This window comes from Sceloporus occidentalis, unplaced genomic scaffold, assembly GCF_023333645.1.
Source record: "Sceloporus occidentalis isolate IW3139 unplaced genomic scaffold, rSceOcc1.0.p SCAF_2, whole genome shotgun sequence".
In the NCBI taxonomy this organism is placed as follows: domain Eukaryota; kingdom Metazoa; phylum Chordata; class Lepidosauria; order Squamata; family Phrynosomatidae; genus Sceloporus; species Sceloporus occidentalis.
In genome coordinates, this window is record NW_028316982.1 from 118,853,433 (window position 1) to 118,877,642 (window position 24,210).

Below are 24,210 nucleotides of genomic sequence, written 5' to 3' on the forward strand. Positions count from 1 at the left end.
TCATGACCATTGGCCATGCCTGCTGATGAGAGTTGTCATATAAAACAGAGTATCCCATTGGGGAAGCCTTATCTAGAGTGGCCAGGACAGGGGAATGGCTCTAAATACAGCGCGCCCGCGCCATTCACGGGCGCGCCATACGCGGCCTTGAGCATATGCGCTCAAGCCACAGGCGCGCGTGGGGCGGAAGGGGTGGCGTGTCCCATTCAATTGAATGGGCGTGAGCGCCCGTTGCGCCCTGCGCGCTCCCGCACCGTGGCGCCGCCGCGCACGAGCCCCATTGTTTCCAATGGGGCTCAAGCATAGGCGGAATTCACCTTACGCGGTGGGATCCGGAACGGATCCCCCACGTAAGGCAAGGACGGACTGTATAAGTATGAAAATCAGAAAAATTGCTCGATACAGTGTATCATGACTGATTTAATGTAATGACAAACAGTTAGGGGTGGGAAGTGGGAATGAAAACATCTGCATTGAACTCAGAATCCAGGTTATGGAGGGGAATGGTTGCTTTTCTTTCTGCCAAATCATGTCATAAGGAGTTCAGACTGTTGAAATAGTCTTTGTGTCTCAATACTCTGCTAAAAAACCAAAGGCTGCCAAGGACTGGGTACTGATTTGAATTTAGGAATTTGGAAGAGTAACAGCTAGTGAGAAATGTTTTGTCAAACAGACCTTGAGTGTCCTTGTTTCTTGCTATTGAAAGCAATTCTATGGACACAACCAAGAGAACCCCTGAACCTAGAACTGTTACCCTTAAGAAGTCTCAAGTGGAACTTGGAATCCAAATCTGTGGCGGAAATCTATATGGCATATTTGTGTCCGACGTAGAAGACGATAGCCCTGCCAAAGGACCCGATGGATTGGTGCTAGGAGACATGATACTTGAGGTAACTGTAAATGCAAAATGAAGATGGTTGATAGTTTCAGCCAGCAGTGAGAATTGTGGTACCCAAAGGTCACATGTGGCCCTTGGTTATGTCTTGTGTGGCCTTTGAGCTTACCAAACACCCATCATCTCCCTCAAGAAATTTTCAAGTGAAAAAATCTGAGATTGAGTTTAATCTCCCACACATATGCACTCCTCTCCACTCTCCTTCCCTGCTGAAGAAGAAATTAGTTGTTGTTTTTTTTTTTTCTGTTTTGGATTAAACACAATCTAGCATGAAGGAGGAACTTTTGAGCCTCTAGATATTTTGATTGAGGAAATGGCTAACTGCACCACCAGAAGCAAGGCCAGGGGCACCATTTGCCATTCAAGTGTTATTCATCTCCCCCCCCCCCACAGCCTGTTTTAGGCCATGTGAAAGTCACATGGGTCCCACCTCTGCTCTATGGTGTGGGAAGATGCTTAGCATACTTCTTATTACTTAATTTGGAAAGATACACATCAGACTTGTGGTTTTATGCATTCATGGTTTCTTTCCCTTTCTTTATTTTCCAGTATGGCTCTGTTGACATGCGCAATAAAACAACAGAGGAAGCTTATCTTGAAATGCTTAAGCCATGTGAAAATGTTAGAATAAAAGCTCAGTACAGAGTTGAAGAATTCAGCAAGATCAAAGATTTACCTGGAGATGGATTCTATGTCAGGTATTTAAAACTCCCTTCAGTACATCAGGAAATGGTGTGAGCCAGTAAGGACTGGCTCCACAAACATAAATATCTATTTCTCTTTCAGCAGTTAATGACTTGCAGTTAAATGTCTGAATGAGATCAACCAATAAATGTTGTATGTGTTGTGTTTAAATTGACCATTGGTAGTCGTAAAGTTCTATCTATAGTAACCTAAATCTGCTTTGGCTTATTTGCATATATAAATTCAGTTCATTGAATTTTCCCATAGGGTTAAATGTGTATCCCCTTGAGCAAACATCTAAATGATTGACCTACTTAAACAACATCGAGCTTGCAAGCTTAGTAAACCAAACTCCTTCCTTCCTTCCTGCCCAACCGATTAATTCCATTTTTGAATATAGATTTTATAATATAGGTCTTATGAGCAGGGTGAAAAGGAAGCATTTGACTTGAAGCACCTGGCTTTTAATTCCCAGTCCAGCCACAGCTCTTGTTCTTTGGAAGTTCTACAGCCTGTAAAATAATAGTGATCTGTGTATGAATATTATGAAAAAATGGGGGGAAAGAAGGAAAGGCTAAAAAGAAACTTTTTTTTAAAAAAAGTTTTGCTTTTTTAAAAGGATGATGATTAAAGTGATAAATAAGATGTTTTACTTGAATCATGAGCATGAGCCATTACAGTGTCTATTGAATATGTAAAAGTTGCTGGCTGCTCCTTTAGATAAGCAAGAGCTGCCTCTGCTCAGAATTACAATTGGAAGAATTTTATTTGCAAAAAGATGGAAATGTAATCAGAAACCTAGCAGAACAGAATAAACTAAGGAAACATGGACCAATTTGAGAAGGTTAAATTGCCTGTTCCATGGAATAGAGATTGAAATTGAGGGGGGGGGGGAGTAATAGAGAGATGGATACTGGTGATTAAATATATTAAAAAATAATAAGGTTAAATGATGGTGATTTATGATTGTATAATATTTTAAAGGATGTGTCTTTTAAAGTGTATTCAGTGGATTACATTGGAATAGTGGTAGGAATTAAGAAATTATTTGCATGTTGTAATACATATTTATACTTATAGCTTCTATATTTAATATGTGATGTGTTAATTAAAAAATTACTTTCATCTCTCATTCTTTGCAGGGCCCTTTACGACCGGCTGGCAGAAGTAGAGCAGGACTTGAGCTTTAAAAAAGACGACATTTTGTATGTCGATGACACTCTGCCACAGGGGAACTTTGGTTGCTGGATGGCATGGCAGCTGGATGAGAATGCCCAAAAGCTGGAAAGAGGACAGATTCCCAGCAAATACATGTAAATCCATCTCTAAGATATAAATATCATTGCTAAAAGTGAACAGTTAAAATGAAGTATGACTATAAGCCATACACTTCATTCTTCCAAGCTTTGTAGTTAATGCTGGAGAGATATTAAGTTTCCCAGTAAAGTTGAAAGAGGTGGCATGTTTTCAATAACACCCAATTAAAGAAGGTATTCCATGATGGCATTTTTAGTACTGTTGATAGTTGCTGTCTCCTAAAAATGGAAAGGACTTTGGGATTATTATTTTTTTAAAAGTGAACATTGATATAAATGGTTTCCCGTGGTCATGCTGTAGCATTTTTAGACATGCATGGCATCCATATTTAATTTTGGTCCTTGAGTTTGAACACAAGACTGCACCACATTCCCTCCTTTTAATCTGCTAAATTAATGCTTGATTTTTCATAAAGATCAAGGAGATTAAGATCAAGGGAGAGAAGTAGGCACCACCGCTTAGCTAGGATCCTTATATAATAATGAACTAGCAACTATATTACTAGCAACGGGTAGGAAAATCTTCCCCATATCTGATTATTGTTTTATGTATTTTGGTTCTGCTTGCTCTCTATCTCATAGGCCTTTTCACTTGACTGTTTTACAGTCATTGCTCCTTCACATTTTGCAGTAACCTTTGCAGTAACTCAGCCTTCTGAGTTGTGTTCCCCCTTATATTGAATACGTGGAGTTACAGGATTGTAGGACTGCTATACTGTTTCAGAGCCACTTGTTACTTGACCTTCTGTTGTCCATTCACTTTTTTAAAAACATATTTCACTTCTTCTCTATCTCTGCAAAAACCATTTAGACATAGAGTCAAGAGAAACAAAATACAGGGCCAGTTACATACAATCAGTCTGCATGAATTTAGAGGCCTGCACATCTCGGTGCAAATTGCAACAGGATCTTTTTGTAAGAACAGACCACCTCAGGTAGTTGATGATGTTAGAAATACCAAGCAACCCCAACCTGTTGCTCTGACAGTTCAAGCAACCATTTTGTTTTTTAAGCTGCATCTACATTGCAGAAATAATGCAGGGTGACCTCACTTTGTCATGGCTCATTCCTACAAAATTTTGAGAAATTGTAGTTTTCTGAGACTTTAGCCTTTTATGTCAAAAAGCTCTGGTGCCACAGCAAACTACAAGTCCCAGAATTCCATAGCATTGAGCCATGGCAATTAAAGTGGTGTTAACCTGGATTATTTCTGCAGTGTGGATGCAGCCACAGTGTGGTTGAAAGACTGTTATAGGAGTAGGTGATGGGTCCAGTGGATGGGAAGATGCACACTCCTGTCCTGGAGAAAATATAAAGTAAGTGAAAACGGGTCATCTGTTTCAATGATTTTTAAATCATTGGAGTGGTTTAAAACAAGGGGACCTTTTGCACAACACCTTGTTTGTCAATGAACTCATGTACCCGTTACAGAACTCCATGATATTGCAAAAGAATCTGGGGTACAGGTACATACTGAAGGTATTAGTTGGTTTTCATTATCACTCTGTATGAGTGGACTAACAACGTGATCTGGAAGCTCCCTAAATGTGGCGAGCTCCCGTGTGAGAAAGATATCTTCTAGAGAAGCATGTCCACTGTTACTGATTTTCATCCTGAGGAATTGTTGAGTTTATAGTGTGATGTCAACATGTGGAAGTCATGTTGGACTATGTCTCTTCTTTTTTACCTTTCAGTATACAGTGTACCTGTGTCAAGATATGCCTCATAGTGCAATTATATATGTATCCATAATGAAGCCTATCTTAAAATTTTAGTATCAGTGGTTTGAATATTTACATACAATTCACAAGCATTTCAACTATTGCCCAATTATCAAAACAATTTTTTTGTAGGATGGAGCAAGAATTCTACAGAAGACACAGCATGTCTGAAACAAAAGATGAAAACAGCTCCACAAAGACATCATCGGCAGCAGCTCGAAGATCATTCTTTAGAAGAAAACATAAACACAAACGCAGTGGGTCCAAAGATGGAAAAGATTTGCTGGCCCTTGATACCATCAGCACTGACTCCATTCCCTTCTTAGATGGCAAGTGACTGTTGAATGTAGTTAGCACACCACAAAAGAATCAGTATTTATTTGTACTTTGGCAAATGAGGACCCACAGTTTGCTGTTTAAAGAATATGAGTGTGGATAGCTAATGCTCAGTTTGCCAAGACCAGTGTAGGTTCAGCAACTACACAGTGTAATCCTGAAATATACTAGATGTTGTATCCCCTCTGAGTGAGAAGCAATAATTGTTCTAAGTTTGCATTTGAAAATATTTGTTCATTTAAAAAAATGTTCTACAACAAAGTAAGTAAAATAAGTAGTAAAATGTTTTACAACAAAGCTGAGAAGGAGATTGGAATCTAAATTTCAACAATACCATGGCATTTAGTCTAACATACAAGTAGAACTCAGAATTCAACAGCAAAATTGTTTATTTGTGGTTATGTGACAAATTCTTACAAAATCTTTTGATTTTGTCATCGGTAAAATTGCTGAAATCTTCATATCATTGCAAACTGGCTAAAAGGATGTTAAGGAGTTTTGATGAAAATAGTATAACTTAGGCGGGTTATAGACCGTCATTAAAGTACGCGCGGAGCGCGTACTGTGGTTAGGGAGGTGCGGTGCTTCCGCACCTCCCTAACCCTAATACGCGCTCTGCGTGTAAAAAATGACGGCGGCCGTTCCAGACGGCCGCCGTCATCAGGACGTCACGGCCGCGCCACCTCTACACGGGGCGGCACGGACGTGACGTCCTCGCTCCGCGCCAGGGCGCCTAGGGCGCCCTTTGTGCAAACCAGGAAGGAGCTCCATTTCAGAGCTCCTTCCTGGTTTGAGGCGCCGCTTTGCTTCGCTGGGCGCAGCCTTCAGACGGCTGCGCCCAGCGAAGCAAGGGAGAAAGGGGCCAAGCGGCCCCTTTCTCCCCCTCCCCACTGCCGCGGGGTGTCCTTGGGGCTTGAAGCCCAAAGGACACCCCTTTTCAGGCTGCGGGGAAGCGGCGTTTTGCCGCTTCCCCGCAGCCTGAAAAGTGGCGGATCGGGGCCTCAGCGGCTGCCGTTCTAGCCACTGAGGCCCCGATACACCGGGGAAAGGGGCGGGTACAGCCCGCCCGAAATAGGCGGTCTGTAACCGGCCTTAGTTCTGCTTTTCTGAGTAGTTAAGAAGCACTGGTTTGGGATTACTGAAGGTAGACTATACTTTCCTGAATTTTTCCTAATAAACAATTCCATATCATTTATTTATTTTAATTCATATTTTGTACTGTTAGAGAATTAAGATTCACAGGTTTTCAGATAGCATCAATCCAGTCCTTACTTTTATTTATTAGCATGCAATTGAGTACTAGATTTCTAGGAAGAAATTTAAAATAAAAAGAAAAAAAACCTTTCTTTTCAGATTCTGTAAACCTTGCTTATCAACGAGTCCAGAAAGTGGATTGCACATCTCCTAGGCCTGTGCTCATTCTTGGACCGTTACTTGATGCTGTGAAAGACATGTTGGTCAAGGAATCACCAGGAAAATTCTGCAGGTGTCCCCTTGGTAAGTATGTTGGCACTAGAGACTTCTCTGGCAGCAAAGGTTATATTCTTTGGGCTTACCGCAAAGCAATAAAAAGGCAGTGGTTGCTTGCATTTTGTAGCTGCTTCAGTTTTCTTTGTCCAAGGTAGTACTTTAATTCCTTGCATACTATAATGTCCATGTCTTTGAAGTGCAATTTGTATCTCAGACCAAAAAGTGAGACTCTGTATCACCACCACTACATGTCTCCCTTCCTGAGCTGTCCATTCATGAACATCAAAATTTAGTGTGCTCCTCTCATAGCATTTCATTTGCTCCCTTGATCCTTTCTTCTGCATCTGTCGTCTCTTGTTGCACTGTGCAACTAGAATTTCTTCACATTCTGTAAGAATATGTTAAGATCCTTCATTTTCTCTCTCTCTCTCTCTCTCTTTCTCTTTCTCTTTTTAATGAGAGCTGGTCTGCACATGCAACCAATCATGTGGCAGAGTGGACTATTCCTCTTCTGACTTTAGGTGGCAGACACTTCTTTTTTGACTGCTTCCTCACAAAATAAAATAAATACAAAATTAAATGTGTAAATTAAAATTAGACTTTAAAAAATGTATATTGAAGGGGTTGTCTATCACAGCCTCTTATCATCGTGTAGTTTACAACCTGCAGAGAGTAAGTATTTCAAAGGGTGATTTCCTCGACACACCTGCAGAATAAAGTAGTTAATATCCCTGCCCATCTCATTCTCACCTGCTGCTGCATGTATAGATAAGATGCAAAAGATAAAGACCTCTCTCTGATCTTGGGCTTGGGCTAATTTAGTATTTTCAAATTAAAAGTCCATAACTTTGGTCATAACTGGGCAAAGTGCAGCCCATGGGACCCCTGTTTAAGCCCCTGAAGCCCCCACCAGGCCACCAAGCCCCATTTTTTGTTTAAATTGATTTTTAGGACCCTTGCTCCACAAGCACCCCAGGACCCCATACTACCCTCAAATAACTCTATTTTCCTCTTCAATTCCTCTTAGAATCACAACAGGAGGTGACACAATGCCACTTCTTGTCACCATTTTGAGAGGCACTGCAGAGGAAAATGGAAGTATTTGCATTTGCAGTAGAGCACTGTGGCCTGTGGAGGGTGTTTTCAGGGAAATTGACCCAGTAATCCACACATTTTCCCATGTGTGATTTAGGTGCTTAGGAACTTGGCAACTGATAAAGATGATGACAATGACTGTGGTGGTGTCTTTGGCACCTTGTGGATAATACTTGTGATTTTGTTGTTATTTTTATTTTGTACATTTATGTTCATAATAAAAAAGGAAACAAAAGCACCACAGTGACAGTCTTCAGTTAGGGTGCAAGTAAATATAACCTTTTTCAGCAGATCCACTAGAAGATGATGATTAGCACCCTTCCCTCCTGTGCAACTTTTAATATTTTCTCTGTTAATTCTTTGTTCTTTGGAGGAGTATGCTGTCCAAGAGTCATAGCAATGGCATAGATATGTTTATCTAGCATATGGGTTTTTATACAGTTTCATGGGGCTCTGTCATATTTTAGAGCCAGCTGAATCCTAACTGCCCCATGGTTTCTGTGTGCATGATCCTAACTTTAATAAAATGAGAATGAAACCTGAAACACTGTTCCTCTGCCTAGACATGTACAGACACCTACATACCCTGAGACATATTCCCTCCAATAGTGATATAGCCCTCCTCCTATTTTAGGTAATTACATTAGCTTATATGAATCTTGTGTTGTGGGGAATGTGCAAATGCAGGTGTGTATTTCTTCATTACATAGAGAAGATCTTTACTATTCACTTATTGTATGTAACTGCTTTGAACATCAGTGTGGTGTGTGTGTCCAGTCACAGGCCAAGTGGAAATGTGTTCAGAATTTCTTAATAACATCTTTGTACTAAATTAATGTTCCTTGGCTTAAAAAAACAACCCAAATAAACTGTTTTGTTTTTGTCCTTCTTAAACAGAGGTGATGAAAGCTTCTCAACAAGCCATTGAGCGGGGTGTGAAAGACTGTCTATTCATAGATTATAAACGTAGGAGTGGACATTTTGACGTGACAACTGTTGCCTCTATAAAGGAGATAACAGAGAAGGTGCTTCATTGTCTTCTTCCGTTTTGTGTAGTCTTATCCTCATTGATTTGTTTCCTACAGAAAAAAAGCACACAGCATCAACTCTTCAGTTGTAATAATTAATAATTTGTTTTATTTATATACCGCTATTCCAAAGATCATAGCGGTGAACAGCAAGTAAGCTAATTAGCAAGTAAGCTAATTTGCCCCCAACAGTCTGGGTACTCATTTTAGCGACCTCGGAAGGATGCAAGCCTGAGTCGAGCTTGGGCCCTTTTGCTGGTCTTGAACTCGCAACCTTGTGGTTTTGAGTGAATGGCTGCAGTACAGGCATTTAACCACTGCGCCACCAGGGCTCCTTTAGCCAAAGCAGTTTAGTCCTGCAGCCTTTGTGGTTGGGAGACCATCTGAAGACCATATAAAATGGCTCTGATTTTTTTGCAGATAGTACAGGGGTAGAATCTTTCTTATAAAATACTTATACTGAAAAACTAAAGAGGTATAGTACCTGATACAATCATCTCTAGCATGAGGGCAATGCAGTAGCTATGAAAATGACCCCAACGTGTGTTCATGTCTATTAGACATTTCTAGTGAACAATCAGAAACCAGGTACTACCCATAGAACAAAATAACAGATGCCTAAAATTTCTAAGTCTTTGGGGCAAACTAGATGTGATGGGGCAGCCATAGTCGATCACATTTGGTCTTCCAGTTTCATATCTAAAATGAGTGGCAGCTGTGGTTCAGTTTTTACATCCAAAGATCAGGGGACAGTTAAGCCCCCCTTGATCTCCTCTATAGGCACTAATCTCTCAGGCCACCCCCAGTCTCAAAGTTGAGCTCAGCTGCAAAGGAGTATGTTTAGGGTGGAGATGGGAATAAGACAGGAGAAGATTTTCCTTTTCTCACCTGAGTACATCTAGAAAATGTAGACAATGCTTAATCCCTATTTTATATATAGACACAATATGAGAGTGAAGTTGCTGCTATTATTTTTAATGGGGTGGTTAAAAATACTAACAAAAGGAGCCAAGTAGATTCCAGGAAGTATGAGTTCCATTGATACAGCAAGGAGAAGATAATAAAGAATACTGTGGTGATTAAGGTGTGGAAGATGTCATTCTTCTGAGTTTTCTTAGGGCTGCAAGCAAGGCAGTAACAAGGGACAGGGTCAGCAAGGGGAGTGGGGAGAAAAAGGGGTTTTCATGAGGGTGTTGGAGCAAGAGAAGAACAAGAAGAGGAAGCCAACAGAAAGAGGAATTAACATGACCTTAATAATGAAATAGGCAAACCAAAGGACCACATTTATAACTTTGTTTACGGCCTTATGCCAGCTGCTATTCTGGGAGCTTCTCCTCTGCAGTATGGTGTTAATAATACTGGTTCAAACATTTCACAAATCATTTGTAATGAGTTAATTCTTGATTTTTAGGACTGTCACTGTCTCTTGGATATTGCTCCTCATGCCATAGAGCGGCTCCACAGCATTCATATTTACCCCATTGTCATCTTCGTTCGTTACAAAAATGCCAAGCAGATCAAGTAAGTATGAAAGGCGGGTTGTGGTTGTATGAGGAATCTCACCCATCCAAATCCTCCTCTTTAATGGAGATCACGGTCCTTGTTGGCCTCCATGTTTGTCTGCATTCATTCATCTCCATACAAAGATGCCATTTACGTGTATCTTTTGAACTAAACAACAAAATGTTGTTTGATTTTGTTTTAATGAAATCTTATATTATAGTTACATGTCTAGTCATGTATACTAATGGAAAATTGATAAAATCAGCATGTGTCTTAGGAGAGCTGTGGGTCTGTTCCCACTGGCTCTCCCCTATCAAAGCATAACTCGGTTCTTTGAGAGACAGAGGCCATTAGGAAAGCTAAAGGGTGTAAAAGGATGGGGAAGGAAAAGATGGAGAGTATCCAAGGCTTTATAGATGAGAAAGGTCTTCCAATACTATTTTCATTGCTTGTAAATAGTGGACCAAGGGGATGAACAATGGAAGAATGACAGGAATGGAAAGGATGTGAAAAATCAAAGTCACCCAAGGTATAGATGAGCAGTGAGCAATTGCAAACAGCTGCAGGGCCTGTTAAAACTTTTCTGGGGCTGGCTGGGAGCTTCCTAGGTGGACCAAAATGGCAAAACACTAAAAAAAAAAAAAACCAAAACAAAACCCAAAACTAAACTAAAGGTCAGAAATGCACTTCTGATTTTGGAAAATAGATATTTTTTTCAAATTAAAACAGGGCAGAAGCAACCATCATCTTATTTAAAAGGTGAAATCACCACTCCTGAAGGTTTCCAGGACAGGCAGTTGACACACACTCTTATTTTGGTCCAGAAAAAGGGATGATTGAGGAATCTGGAAGGGTTGAGGTCCGCAAAATTACCTATGGGGACCTCATGTAACTCCTGAGTCACAGTTTTTCCATGACTGCTTTAGGCAGGAAACAGCAAGTAAATAAAGGTAAATAAAAAGTGTGTGAGAGAAGTAAAGCAAACATGGAAGAGATCAAAGAAGTAACTTTAAACCAGCTTTCATAAGGAAACAGGACAGAAGTGCTTAAGTATTGAAGCTAGAGTTTGGAAAGCTTATTTTTATGGGCAATCCCCACTGGCCATGCTAGCTGCAGGAGTCTGAGAGTTATAACTCAACAGAGTAAAGTTGCTTTTGTTGTGATTTATGACCAGAAGCAAACCAGATCTAGGTGGGGCATGCAAAAGCATGCCAGATGTGGGAGCAGAATAACTGCACCATGTACATTGGAATTTTTCTAAATATTTGTTATGCTCTTTTTGCCCAACTTGAGGGGGGAAAACTTTTAGATGCTGACTTTTCTTGGAACACAATTTATTCACAGAGGATATTAGCAATCAGGGGCTGTATGAGAAGTGTATAGATTGTGGTTGTCCACAGATAAGGAATTTGGACAGCCTCCAGATATCATAAGATAATTACTTTCTTCCACTGCTTTACAACATTATCTCTGTACAGATACCTGCTGGAGATGGCAACTCTTGTTGCCTTTTGCAGCAGTTCGAAGGTTGAGTCATTCCTGCTGTTGCATTGCTATGTCAGATTGCCTTTCCATTCTGGACACCAGAGGGCATACCCAACACACTATTGTATTTGTTCACAAATCATATTTGGCTGCAGATCTATTTAGCTCCCTGTGACCTGCCTTGTGTCTCATAAAAATTAAGGATCTTTTCTGTTGGTTTGTTACAGAGAGCAAAAGGATCCTGTCTTCTTGAGGGACAAAGTTACGCAGAAACATTCCAAAGAACAATTTGAGACAGCTCAAAAAATAGAACAGGAATATAGCAAGTATTTCACAGGTTTGTATTTGATTGCAGTTAAAAAAACAACAGAAGACTAAATAATTAACAGCTCCCTTGACACAGTGCGCGTGTGTGTGTGTGTGTGTGTTGTGCACATCTGGTTTAAGAAACAGATTTTTCTTTTCCTAGTTTAGAGTGCATCATTTATAGCAATAGCAAGTACATTTCTGTACCGCTTATCATTGCACTTAAGCACTCCCTAAGCGGTTTACAAAGTGTAAGCTAATTGCCCCCAACATGCTGGGCACTCACTTTAGTGACTTTGGAAGGATCCAAGCCTGAGTCAAGCTTGAGCTCCCTTGGCTGGCATTCAGTACAGGCATTTAACCACTGTGCTACCAGGGCTCCTACATCAGTACAACATCCATTTACTTCAGTACAACATCCAAAAAACTAAAAACAATCTAAATCTATACCATTTGACATTTTACTGTATGGTAACCTCAGCAACTGCAGTATTTGAAATCATTTTCCCCCCTGGTCATATGCATTAGGGGTTTCTCTGACCACCTAAGAACGTGTGGTTGGTTACCGAACACACTTTTGCTGTTATGTCTGTCAAGGGAAACTCAATCAACAGCTTGATGAGTGAAATCTAAATGGGCATGTATCACTTACCAGAATGATTTATGGCATTGCTCACTAATAGTCTTAACGAAATGTCCATGCCCAAACATTCCAAAGATATGTTTGTTACTCAGTGTAATTGGAGCTGTCAGTACTTCCATGAGAGTTTTGTGTAAAGCTGCATACCGAAATAATTGAATCTCCTTGATAGTTTTAGAAGATGAGGGCTGCTTGCTTCCTCCTTCTCACTTAGGTGCTGTAGCAATTCCCACATGATATGAACAGTGTTTGCTATCCTTGATTGTGCTTAACATGATTCTGCATTTCTCCTGTCGCTTGGGAAGGAGAACAGATGACAGGAAAATTCATGGCCACGAAGACAGTCTTCTTATCTGAAGCCCAGGGAAGGAGGAAATTCTTCTTCAAGCGCCAAGTGAAAAGAAAACCTAGGGGGTATAATATAGTTTTGACCACCCACTAAACTTCATCAGGGATTGAACCCAATCTGACTTCAATTCCACAATCAAGGTCTTGCTATTAAAAAAAGTCCTCTCTTATATATGCACTAGATGATGTAGGTGATGGGATTCACAGCAGGACTTGCCTAGACCATCTCCAATTCGGAAGCAGAATCATACAGAAGAAGGCAGTATTTCAGATATCAGGCCTAAAATTTAAACATTAGATAAGAGTTTTTTCTCCATCTTCTACTGTTCAGTAGAAGGGGATCTCCAAATTCTGTAAGTTGCTGTCAGCCACTAATATTGGCACCCCAAGATTCAGTGACAGTGGGAAATCACTGAGGGGTTTACTTTGCCCTTCTTCCACCTCTGACTTTGTGGAGGCTTTCTCTTATCTACCTTTGGGAGATGGCATTTTCTACACACATATATGCATGGAGCACAGGCATGTGAAAGGGGGAAAGTGGAAAGGATATCTTTTAAGGAAAGATTTTATTATGAGCAACCAAATCTTACATTAGCAAAGAAAACATATGTCTGAAGGCACCTTCAATTAGCTGTTACTTAATAGTAGCTACACATTTGGAAAATAGCTATATATATTCACTTGGATGAAAAAGTCTAGAAAATACCACCTCGAATAAGGAAATAAGGAGCTGGACGCCATTTCTTATTTAGCAATCTTCTTAGCAGATGCTGCACCTAACATACTCCCAACTTGAAGAGATTACCTCCAACAAATTAGCCAACTAAAGTTGGAGTGGAAAGTAGGCAAATCTGTTCAATTTCTCATTTGCCAGAAGAAGACTCTGCAGAACTGATGGAAGTGGTTGTTGTACAAGCAGGAATAAAAGGAAAGCCTAGCCAAGAAGAAAAAATTCCAGCAGATGGTGTGACTTTTCAGATTTCCAGAGTTCAGTGACTTTTCTTAAGAAAAATAGGAATTCATAGAAGTCAACAGTTTCTATTTCCACATGGAGCTCAGGAAGAACTGAGAATTAAATATCTGGAATGTTTTGCTCAACTGTTAAATAAGTGGTTTCCAAGAAATTAGCCATGGGAGTAGAAACAATATGTCTCATTTCAGCCCTGGGAATTGGTGTACCTATGTACCAAAAGCATGTTGAACAATGATTTAAAAATCAGCACTGCAAAATCTTGTTTAAAAATGAAGCCTTGTGACAGTTTGGTTCTTCCAAGCACATGCCTGCTGCTTTTCTCCTCTGCCATTTTTGGTGATGAAACAAATGATTGTGATTCATTTATTTGCAATAAGTGTGTGTGTGTGTGTGTGTGTGTGTGTTTTCTTTTCAGAGCAGTATTTCATTAAATATTTATTTTAGGTATATACTTTCCAAATATAAATGGCCAAAGATGCTAGGCTCTTCTGGGTTTAGTTCTAGTGATGCAGTTCCTGCAACAGCTTTACTAACTGTCTGAGACTCCCAGGAAAAGTGTAGGGAGAATTTCCCAGCTTTTTCTCGTGTTCTTTGTGATCCTCTGTCTTGCTCCAAAACCTAACTTGGAACAAGTTTCAAAATGTTGAATTTGATTTAGATTTTCATTGACAAATGTATTTGCTGTTTCCTTGCTCCCTTTAGAATATATCTGCCCATATCTTTTTAACCAGCCATGCTTGTTTTATTAACAAACTTTCTAAATGCTCACATTTTACAGCATGTACTAATATTTACAAATAGTGGCTTGTTGGTACAGGCATTGTGTCTATGTAGAATGCTCTCCTGACTGCTAAACTTAGCCTATTGCTCATCTGCAAGGGCTTATTATGCTATATCAGGGTCCATCTAACCATATTTAATGTGTAAACTTTGTCACCTGATGCCTCTAAAATAGATTTCAGAGGGCTGAATAACAAAACAGTTGTCTTAGAGGATCATGGTTGTGGGGATTGGTGCTTTCTTCTCTTGCCTTCCCCCCTCCCTTTAGGTTAGCTGAAACTGCTATATATTTCATATGTTCCTTCACATCTCCTTTCTGTCTGTTGTTTTGTAATAAAGCATTCCTATAATTTTCCATAATCCCAACTTTGCCTGTATCATCTCTGTGGCCATAGATATTCAGTAGTTCCCCTGAAGATTCCACTTCATGCTTTAGTGATAAAAGTATACATTCAGGGGGAAATGCTTTTTAAAAAGTTAGGCTGCAACATGGGATAGCAACTTAGGTAATACAGAAGTGTGCAAGCACTTTCATTTTGGCACTTATGCTTTTTCATTGTTTGAACAGGGTCTACCTAGTCTTGCTACAAGGTACCAGATGCCTGTGAGAGTCACTTGTGTTGACTGAGAACATCTGAATTCCATTAAACCTATTTTCTACTTTTCCCTAAGATAGAATCCTGCCAATAGCATACAAAGTCCATGCAATGAGATCCATATATAAAGAAGCACACAGTGTTACTGTCTTCAGTGCCTTAGTGATTGCTAGCCCAAACCTAGAAGGAAGCCTCTGTCATTCATTTACTTAGCACAGTTCCCTATAGAAATGCTTATGGGGGGAAACCTATGCATCTGTGTTCTACTTCAGCTATTCTCACTGCCTAAGAGCTAACTAACCATTTACATGAAAGAAAGCAAATGAAGACATACAATGTACCTGTTCCATTTCCTCTCTTGCACACACAAGAATTTGTGTGCGTGCACAAGGACACATAGGAGTTTATCACATGGGGCACTTACTGCTGCCCAAACGTTGCCCAAGTGTTACCCAAATGTTTCAGAAGCACCGGAGGTGTGATCATCTGTTGCGCTTCTGAAACGTCAGAGACTACCCACTTTCCTTCAATCATGGAAGCATTTGTGGGGTAGCCTCAGAAAAGCCATTTTTATTAATGAAAGATCCCGTTAATAAAAATGGCTTTTCAGAGGCTTCCCCGCGAACACTTCCATGACAGAAGGAAAGCGGGAAGCCTCCATGACAGTGATGGCGAACCTATGGCATGCATGCCAGTGGCGGCACTCAGAGCCCTCTCTATAGGCGCATGTGCCGTTGCCCCAGCATAGAGTTCACCAGAGTTCATTATTAGAAAGCCAGAGGGACATGGCGCTTTGTGATAAATAAGTAAGGCCTGTTACAGACTGCCAAAATAAAGCTGCTTCGGGTCTCTTTGGAGGTATGCAGTTTAAATGATGCATGCATCCTAAGAATCCAGAAGCTGCACCAAAGCTGTGCTCCAGTGCTTAGGAATGGAGTGTGGCTTTGGCGCGACCTCCAGACTCTTAGGACCCATGCATCATTTAAACAGCATACCTCGAAAGAGACCCAAAGCAGCTTTATTTTGGCAGTCTGTAACAGGCCCAAGTTTTGGGTTGCAGTTTAGGCACTTGGTCTCTAAAAGGTTTGCCATCACTGCTGTATGATGTTCCAGAAGCACGATGGATGATCTCACCTCTGGCGCTTCTGAAACATTTGGGTAACACTTGGGCAGCCTTAAGTGCCCTGTGTGATAAACTTAATAGAGAGATCATTATAAGACAAAAAAGGAGTGTTTATCCCCATGTATCAGCACCTTGAATCCTTTGGAGAATTGGCTGCAATATAAGTAAAGCTAATACAATCCCTCCTTCCCTTAATTTGGTGTAGTTCTATTTCTTGTGCCATTGTACAACTACATATCTCATTTTATTCTGAAAATGAACACACTGATGACAATAGATTTGTCTTCTTTTTAAAGGAGTTGTCCAAGGTGGCCCGCTTTCAACCATTTGCACTCAGATCATGACGACTGTTGATCAGGAACAAAACAAAGTCCTGTGGATTCCAGCCGGGCCGCTATAGACACATGCTGTGAAATGACTGAAGCTCTATGACAGATTCTACATAAACAGCTGATAGGGTGTTCTGGTCCATTTATAGCTGCCTGTACATTGGGTGCAAACTGAGTTCCTCATGAGCAACATTATCTGTGAGGTGTGCCTGGAAACCAGCAGTCCTTTCACTAACAGAAATTGATTGCAATATATAAATGGACAAATACGTAATTTCATTTTTCATGAAAAGACTTTGTGATGCTGCAAAAGAGAGAGAGAGAGAGAGAGGAAGGAAGGAAGGAAGGAAAGAATGAAAAGGAAAAAACCTTTTATGATACGTTTACAAAACTCCCCCACCCCCACAAGTATTTGGTGGTTCTTGTTTACTTGAATATATTTTTTTAACTATCTGTTTGGGTTATCTCCGCCACCCAATTCTTTCTTTACATCCAGAACAAAAACAAGAGTGGAATTTCTACATGATGGGTGAGACTGACTTTTACATGAAGTGTGGTTCTGTCCTTCAGTAACAGCCATTTTGCTTTAGAATAAACTCATGAATTGTGACTGGTTTTCTCATAGGTACTTGTTTCTTGGAGTGAATTTGCAGGGTGAGGGAGAAGCACTTCTCCAGCACATGGGTCAGGCCACTGTTTGTACTACATAAACCCTTTCGTCAGTTAAAAGTTGTCGCTTTTTTTTTATGCATGAATTTAATACTTAAATGTCATGATGTTATCCAATCAAACTGTGCTACTTTGTGTATTAAAAAATTGAGTTGCTGGGCCTGCATTTCGCAGGAAATCAGAAGGGGTTTATAGCTGGGCCTAGAATGCTTTATTTTATCATATGTAGATAATCTATGTAATTGAACAATTTATGTCGCTCAAGCTTTATTCTTTGGAGTGTAATAGCCATAGGGATTTTTAAAACAAAATAATTAGAAGCACAGCCTAGGTTCTAGGAACCTGGCAACATTTAGAGTGATCCCGTAACTTAGTTTTGCTATTGCTCAATGAATATAGTGTACATTTGTTTTGGTTTTTAATTTTTTTGTTTGTTACACTTTGTATTTCCTGTACCAAATTCCATTGTATGTTTTCTTTTTTGCACTTCTGGGGTCATTTTCCAACAGTATGTTTTTATTTTCCCTTTAAAAATTGCATGTCATGTTTTGTAGGTACTGTAACTTTGTTAAAAGTAACATTTGATTAGGGTTGCATTTGTGATAACTGTTCCTAACATTTCATTGTGTAGATAGATTTTTCTTTTTTTCTTTTGCCCTTCAGTTTGTCTTTCTTTCTTTCTTTCTTTCTTTCTTTCTTTGCATTAATTAAAAAAAGGGATTCTTCTTGCACAGTTGTTCTATGACAAAATTGGGTTGGAAATTTTAACCTGTTTTGCAGATACTATTTTATAGTTCAAAATATGGGAGAGAGAAGACAAATGTAGAAAGGATATTGATAAATTCTTAGTTCAAATACTGTTTATAAGTTGTGGAACAGCAGTTATATATTTTTTTTAAAAAGAGGGAGGCCAGAGTGGGACTTAAAAGTGGTACAATTGAAATGAACTGGTACTGTTGTAACATTAAATTTTCTGTACTAAAACAAGTCACTTTGTATCAAAACAAAAAGGTTAAAGAAACTGAGTATTGTGTTAAATAAAGGTCAATTTCTATAATTTGACTTTGTGTAGAAGTGTTAAAACAAATTCCAAGGCACAAGCAAATGCAATTAAAACATTTAAAGATATATTACAATACACCAATAAAAAGAAAGAAAGCAATCCTTCAAAGTGTCCTTCAGCAACAGTCTCGGTTTGATGCCAGAGGCCTGTCAGAAGAAAGAGGTCTTTACCAGCCAAAAGGACAACAGAAAGAGGACCAGTTAGCCAAGAACCTGGGAGAGGCCAGTAAAAGATCCCAAGCAAGAAACATTAATATTTTGAGTACCTTTTTAGATTGAGGGACACAGTTGGGATGGGAGGTTCCAAGCCTTTACTGCTACTCCATTATTGGAGAGAGAGGGGTTGAGACTAAATTGCAGATCATGCTTGAGAATATTTATGGAAGCTTGTTTCCCTTTTATCTGTTTACCTGTTGTCAAGCTTTTGTGCTAGCACTGAGAAGTGGAGTTACACTCCTGAACAGTGACCTGTTGGCCCTAATCTTCCCTCGAACAGGAAGCTTGTGCTTGCTTCTGGTAAGGTTTTTAAAGAAAGGGAGATTTAGGCTTTCTATAAAACTCGTTTTCTCTGGAATTGTTTCGTGTCCAAGAGTTACTATGCTTAAAGTGGTGGATAGAGCAAAACCCCTTAATCAGGGAGAATGAATCAGAGATGGTAGAGCTGGTTGCAAGATTTATATATCCCAAATATATGTGAATACATACAATATGTAGTTTCTGGTTCAGAAGTACGCAACATCATATAAATGATGCCATGGGGGTTGGAAATCAATAAGGGATAGGGGCAAGTTAGGAAAGATATATTTTTGGTTTTTTTTGGATGACTCATGAAGTGATACATATGTGCTTGTTATAAGTTTGCATTATCCCTGTCCGAAAATGATTAAAGGTCTAAAATCTAAACCTTATACGTCATCTCTGCAAAGGCAGAGTCCTGAAACACAGGCCTACCTAAGACCCCAAGTTTTGGTTCTGGTTCTGGTTCTCTAGCCTTTCAATATTTATGGTTTCAGGATCTGAGCTTCCAGGCTTTTATTTCATATGTAAAAAAGCATGAGAGACAAGGTAGAACCCTGAGGGACCCCACAGACCAATGGCCAGTAGGTCAAACAGGAGTCCTCCAGTACCAGCTTCTGGGTATGCCCCTCCAGGAGGGAACACTGTAAAACAATGATTCTTAATTCCCATCCTGGTGAGATGGGCCTGAAGGATACCATACTTGATTTAGTCTGGAGAAGAGAAGGTTAAGGGGCGATATGATAGCCCTGTTTAAATATTTGAAGGGATGTCATATTGAGGAGGGAGCAAGCTTGTTTTCTGCTGCTCCAGAGACTAGGACCCGGAACAATGGATGCAAGTTCCAGGAAAAGAGATTCCACCTCAACATTAGGAAGAATTTCCTGACAGTAAGGCTGCTCGACAGTGGAACAAACTTCCTCGGAGTGTAGTGGAGTCTCCTTCCTTGGAGGTCTTTAAGCAGAGGCTGGATGGCCATCTCTCAGGGATGCTTTGATTATGATTTCTTGCACGGCAGGGGGTTGGACTGGATGGCCCTTGTGGTCTCTTCCAACTCTATGATTCCAAGGCACTGAGAGATCCAGTAGGATCAATGGGGAAACACACCTACTGTTCAGTCCCTTGTGTTGGTAATCCATCAAGACAACCAAACAGCCTCATAATCGGGCCTGAAACCAGACAAACAGATCTGAATAATCCATTTCATTCAGAAATCTCTAGAGCTGAAAGGCCACTACACACCCCAATACCTTGTTCAAAAATAGGTTGAACAGTGACTGATAATTATCCATTACAGAGGGATTCAGGAATGGCTTCTTCATCAAAGGCCTGACAACTGCCTCCCTTCAGACAAGTTGGAACCCTGCCTTGTTGTAAGGTGGCAATGACTGCCCACTTCACCCATTCAGCCAGTCCTCCTCTAGCCTGTTTAATAAGCCAGGAAGAGCAAGGATCTATAATTACTATTATTATTAATGTTTATTTATATAACACCATAAATCTACATTATGCTTTGCAGATACCATAACCTGCCCATGGCATGCAATCCAAAAAGTCATGAGAGGAAATATACTGTAATTAGACTATTCCATTAAAATACAAACATTACCCTCTGAAATTATAAAACAGGTAATACATCAACAATCTAGATTATCAAACAATATCAAACTACAATATCTAGTACACATGTGATGACTCTCACCTCTCCAAGAATCCTGTCAACAGGCTGCACGAATTTTAAAAGTATCCAGTCACACTGGACAAGCTGGGGCCAGGGTTACATCCACTGGATCTGTATCGACTATAGCATCTAAATTGGAGAAGAATGGAAAGATTGATTATCAATCATTGTTCTTCATATGGGTGTTCTGTACAATTAGAATTCCTGAGTTCTGCTTGTGGTAAGGACTGATGGTATTGGAATAGGAGGCATTAACTCTGTCCACATATCTAGTGGAACAAATATAATTCTACATAGATGAGGCAATAAAGAATCAGCACTCTCAAAACTCCAAAGCATTCTAGAAGGCCCAGCCTACAGCTCCCACTGTGCAGGCATATTTCCAGGTAAGATTGCATAGAACAGTGGCAGCGAACCTTTTAGGGACTGAATGGCCAAACTCAAAGGCATTCCAGCACTGGGTCTTACCCAGTACCAGGGGTTAAACCTCTGGTGGGGGGGGGGCAGGACTTCCAGGGGGTGGGACTTCTGCCCTATGGGGCAGGACTTCTACGGTGGGACTTTCCCAGGGACAGCTAAAGGCCTGGGAGGGCAAAGGAAACAGGAACAGCTGTGCATCTGTTCCTCCTCTTCCCCCCCACCCTCCCCAGGGTTTCAGCTGCCTTTCCAGAGACAGCTAAAGGCCCGGGAGGGTGGAGGAAGAGGAGGAACAGGCACATGCCTGTCTCTCCACATGCCCTCCGAAATGGCTTCACTTGCCAGAGAGGGCACGCGTGCCATAGGTTTGCCACCATGGGCATAGATCCTATGACAAAAAAGTCATGTCTTGCACAGTGGAACCTTGTTGACTTGTACTTGCTTACTTTTGGTGACCAGCCATCACCAACATTGTAAGCATTCCCACTTGGGACCATGAGGTGGCAAACTTCTCCAAATCTTGCACAAGCGTATTAGTACTGTGCAGTGCATCACTTTAGAAGCAGAACAAATGATATATGATAAATAAGTTCCGGGTGTGGTGATTCCTGCTGTTGGGGGGTTGAAAATAAAAGTTGAAATCAAAATGGGAACATTTTATAGTGTCCCTCCCTTTGCAACACCATGATGGCATACAAAATGTAATTTAAAATTCCTATGCAATGAGCAATAAAGACAACAAAACAACTACAACAAAAAAATAGGCGACTGCTATAGTGCCATTCTCCCCTCCAGGCAGAAACTGTGAGGTTCTTAAAGCAAGACTCCTGCTATGCCATGATTCTATAAGCCCAGAAAAAGTGCAAATTATAACTTCTCAAGAATCTAGTTCTGATGTTTCTGCTTAAGAAATGCTTGATGAAATAAATGTAAGAAAGTGAAAAGAGATGCTATTTGAGATTTCTAGTGATCAGGAAGTGGAGTTAAAATGCCCTGTGAAACTCCTTCTTCCTTCTCATGAGTAGTGGAAACAGAATAAATTATTCAAACGGATAATGAAATTGTTCCCATTCATTTCATTTGATACATTCACCACAGTTATAGAATTCATATCATTCTCCTCTCAAAAATCACTTGATTGGCTTCTTGGATCTCTATGTGATTGCTATATGGAAAAGTGGATGTGTTGCTCAGTGGATTCACTATAGTGAGCCTGACCAGACTTTCCATCAGAACTTAACAGGAACTTCAGACAGAGTCATAAAAAAGAATGAACAAGCAGCAGTTTATTAATACACAATTAGATCATACATTAACCCCTGAACTATTTAATTGTTCACTACTCCCTGAAACCGTATTCCATTCTTCTCCCTGGCTGACTGTCCTTCCTCTATTACAGCTTTTCCCTGTCTGCATAATGCAAGACAGGTCAACTCTTTAGTTGCAGAAAAATCTCTATTTCCCCTTAAATCTAGTTTCATTCTTCTAAAAAGCATTCCATCTGACATAAGAATTGCCCCTTTTCTAGGCAAATTTGCTGTATATGTGCTGGTTTTGTCTCCTTTTTAAATACATAGCCCATGGTTCAAGCACATACTGAATCTGCATTAATAAATTGAGATGCAGCCAATAGTTACGCCTTCAAGGTAAACAGAAGTTCTGATGTCAACATGCATTCATGCATGGTAAGATAATAGGTGAAGAGTTTCTGAGAGTGTAAAGATGAGAGCTAAAACAAAATAGCAATCTATAAAACCTAGTTCTCACTTGAGTGATAAACCCGTATCTCTGCCACTTCAGATGGCACATGTGGACGTCCATGGTGAAATGCTCCTCTGCCTATCTCCATTTGTCTCGACACATACTGAACTGTCATGTCTCAGGGAACCCTCCTCTGTGACACACTGTTTTCTATACAGCTCATGATGATATAGGTCTTCAATTTAACACCCCCATCCCCCAATTGTTAATTTAAAGTGATAAAGCCTCAACACAACTTCATTACGTCAATCAAAAAAATAATCCAAACAGGCCATCATACTGAACTGGACAGACAGATACAGTTATCACTGAAAACAGCCATTTAAAAATGAAGTATTTTTTATTAACATACCATGTAACAGACCAACAAAAAGAAAATTAAAAAAAAACACACACAAATCATACATCTCCACCTCCCTTTTACACAAAATGCATAATACAAATCTAATCCACCTCACCCCTACAAAACTACCACCCAACTACAAAACATAAATTGACAGACTTAAGAAACAACAGCTTCGACTTTTATAGGGTATGAGGCAAAAAATGCCAGATCTCCAAGCTAGGTTTAGGAAAGGAAGAGGCACTAGGGATCAACTTATGAATATACATTTAATAATGGAGTGCACCAAAGAATGTAAGAAAATCAGCCTGTGTTTTATTTATTATAGCAAAGCCTTTGATTGTATAGATGGATCACTCTTAAAGAAATGGGTGTGCCACAATATTTGATAGCCCTGGTGCAAAAACCTGTATTCCGGACAAGAGGCTACTGTCATGACCATTTTGTAAAGCAGGATTAGACTCAGAGGATGGAGGCTTGAAAATTGGAGGAAGGAACATCAGCAATTTAAGATATGCAGTTAATAGCATATTACTAGCAGAAAATAGCAAAGATTTGGAAATTATTACTGAAGAAGTGCCTTTTCAAGGAAGTAAGTGCAAAGGCAGGTTTACAGTGGAACAGTAAAAAAACAAAACTATTAACTACAGATGATTTATATAACTTTAAAGCCGGTGGTGCAGACATAGAAATAGTTCAAGATTGTCCATCCATGGGTTCAGTTATTAATCAGAATGGAGACTGAAGCCAAGAAATCAGAAGGAAAGCAGGACTTGTAAAGGCAGCTATAAAGGAACTAGACAAGATCCTGAAGTGTAAAAATATAGTGTTGAATACCAAAGTTAGGATTCTTCGTGCCATTGAATTCCCATTTCTATCAATAATATGGACAGTGAGGAAAGCTGGCAGAAAGAAAGAATCATAGAGTTAGAAGAGACCAGAAGGGCCATCCAAAGAAAATAAACTGATTTGAGATGTGGTACTGGAGAAGAGTTCTATGGATGCCACAGACTGCTAAAAAGACCAATAAATGGCTCCTAGAGCAAAAGAAGCCTGAACTCTACCTAGAAGCCAAGATGATTAAACTGAGACTGTAGCACTTTGGACATAACAGTATCATGTGAATACAAAGC

General features: G+C 40.0%; 1 protein-coding gene across 6 annotated transcripts in view; it reads left to right on the forward strand.

Annotated features, from left to right (window-relative positions):
- LOC149318931 (disks large homolog 5-like) overlaps window positions 1-18,335 on the forward strand; it is a 149,478-nt gene extending 131,143 nt beyond the window's left edge. For 5 of the 6 annotated variants that reach the window (XM_089510704.1, XM_089510706.1, XM_089510705.1 and 2 more), the window contains 9 exons: window positions 707-890; window positions 1,445-1,593; window positions 2,722-2,892; window positions 4,749-4,945; window positions 6,306-6,449; window positions 8,415-8,542; window positions 9,957-10,066; window positions 11,761-11,870; window positions 16,596-18,335. In XM_089510704.1, coding sequence (XP_089366830.1) covers window positions 707-890; window positions 1,445-1,593; window positions 2,722-2,892; window positions 4,749-4,945; window positions 6,306-6,449; window positions 8,415-8,542; window positions 9,957-10,066; window positions 11,761-11,870; window positions 16,596-16,699 — 1,297 coding nt within the window. In that variant the 3' untranslated portion in view covers window positions 16,700-18,335. Of the gene's footprint in view, window positions 1-706; window positions 891-1,444; window positions 1,594-2,721; window positions 2,893-4,748; window positions 4,954-6,305; window positions 6,450-8,414; window positions 8,543-9,956; window positions 10,067-11,760; window positions 11,871-16,595 lie in introns of those variants that run through there. The other variant, XM_089510710.1, reaches the window with a different exon arrangement.
- The last annotated feature ends 5,875 nt before the right edge of the window (window positions 18,336-24,210 follow it).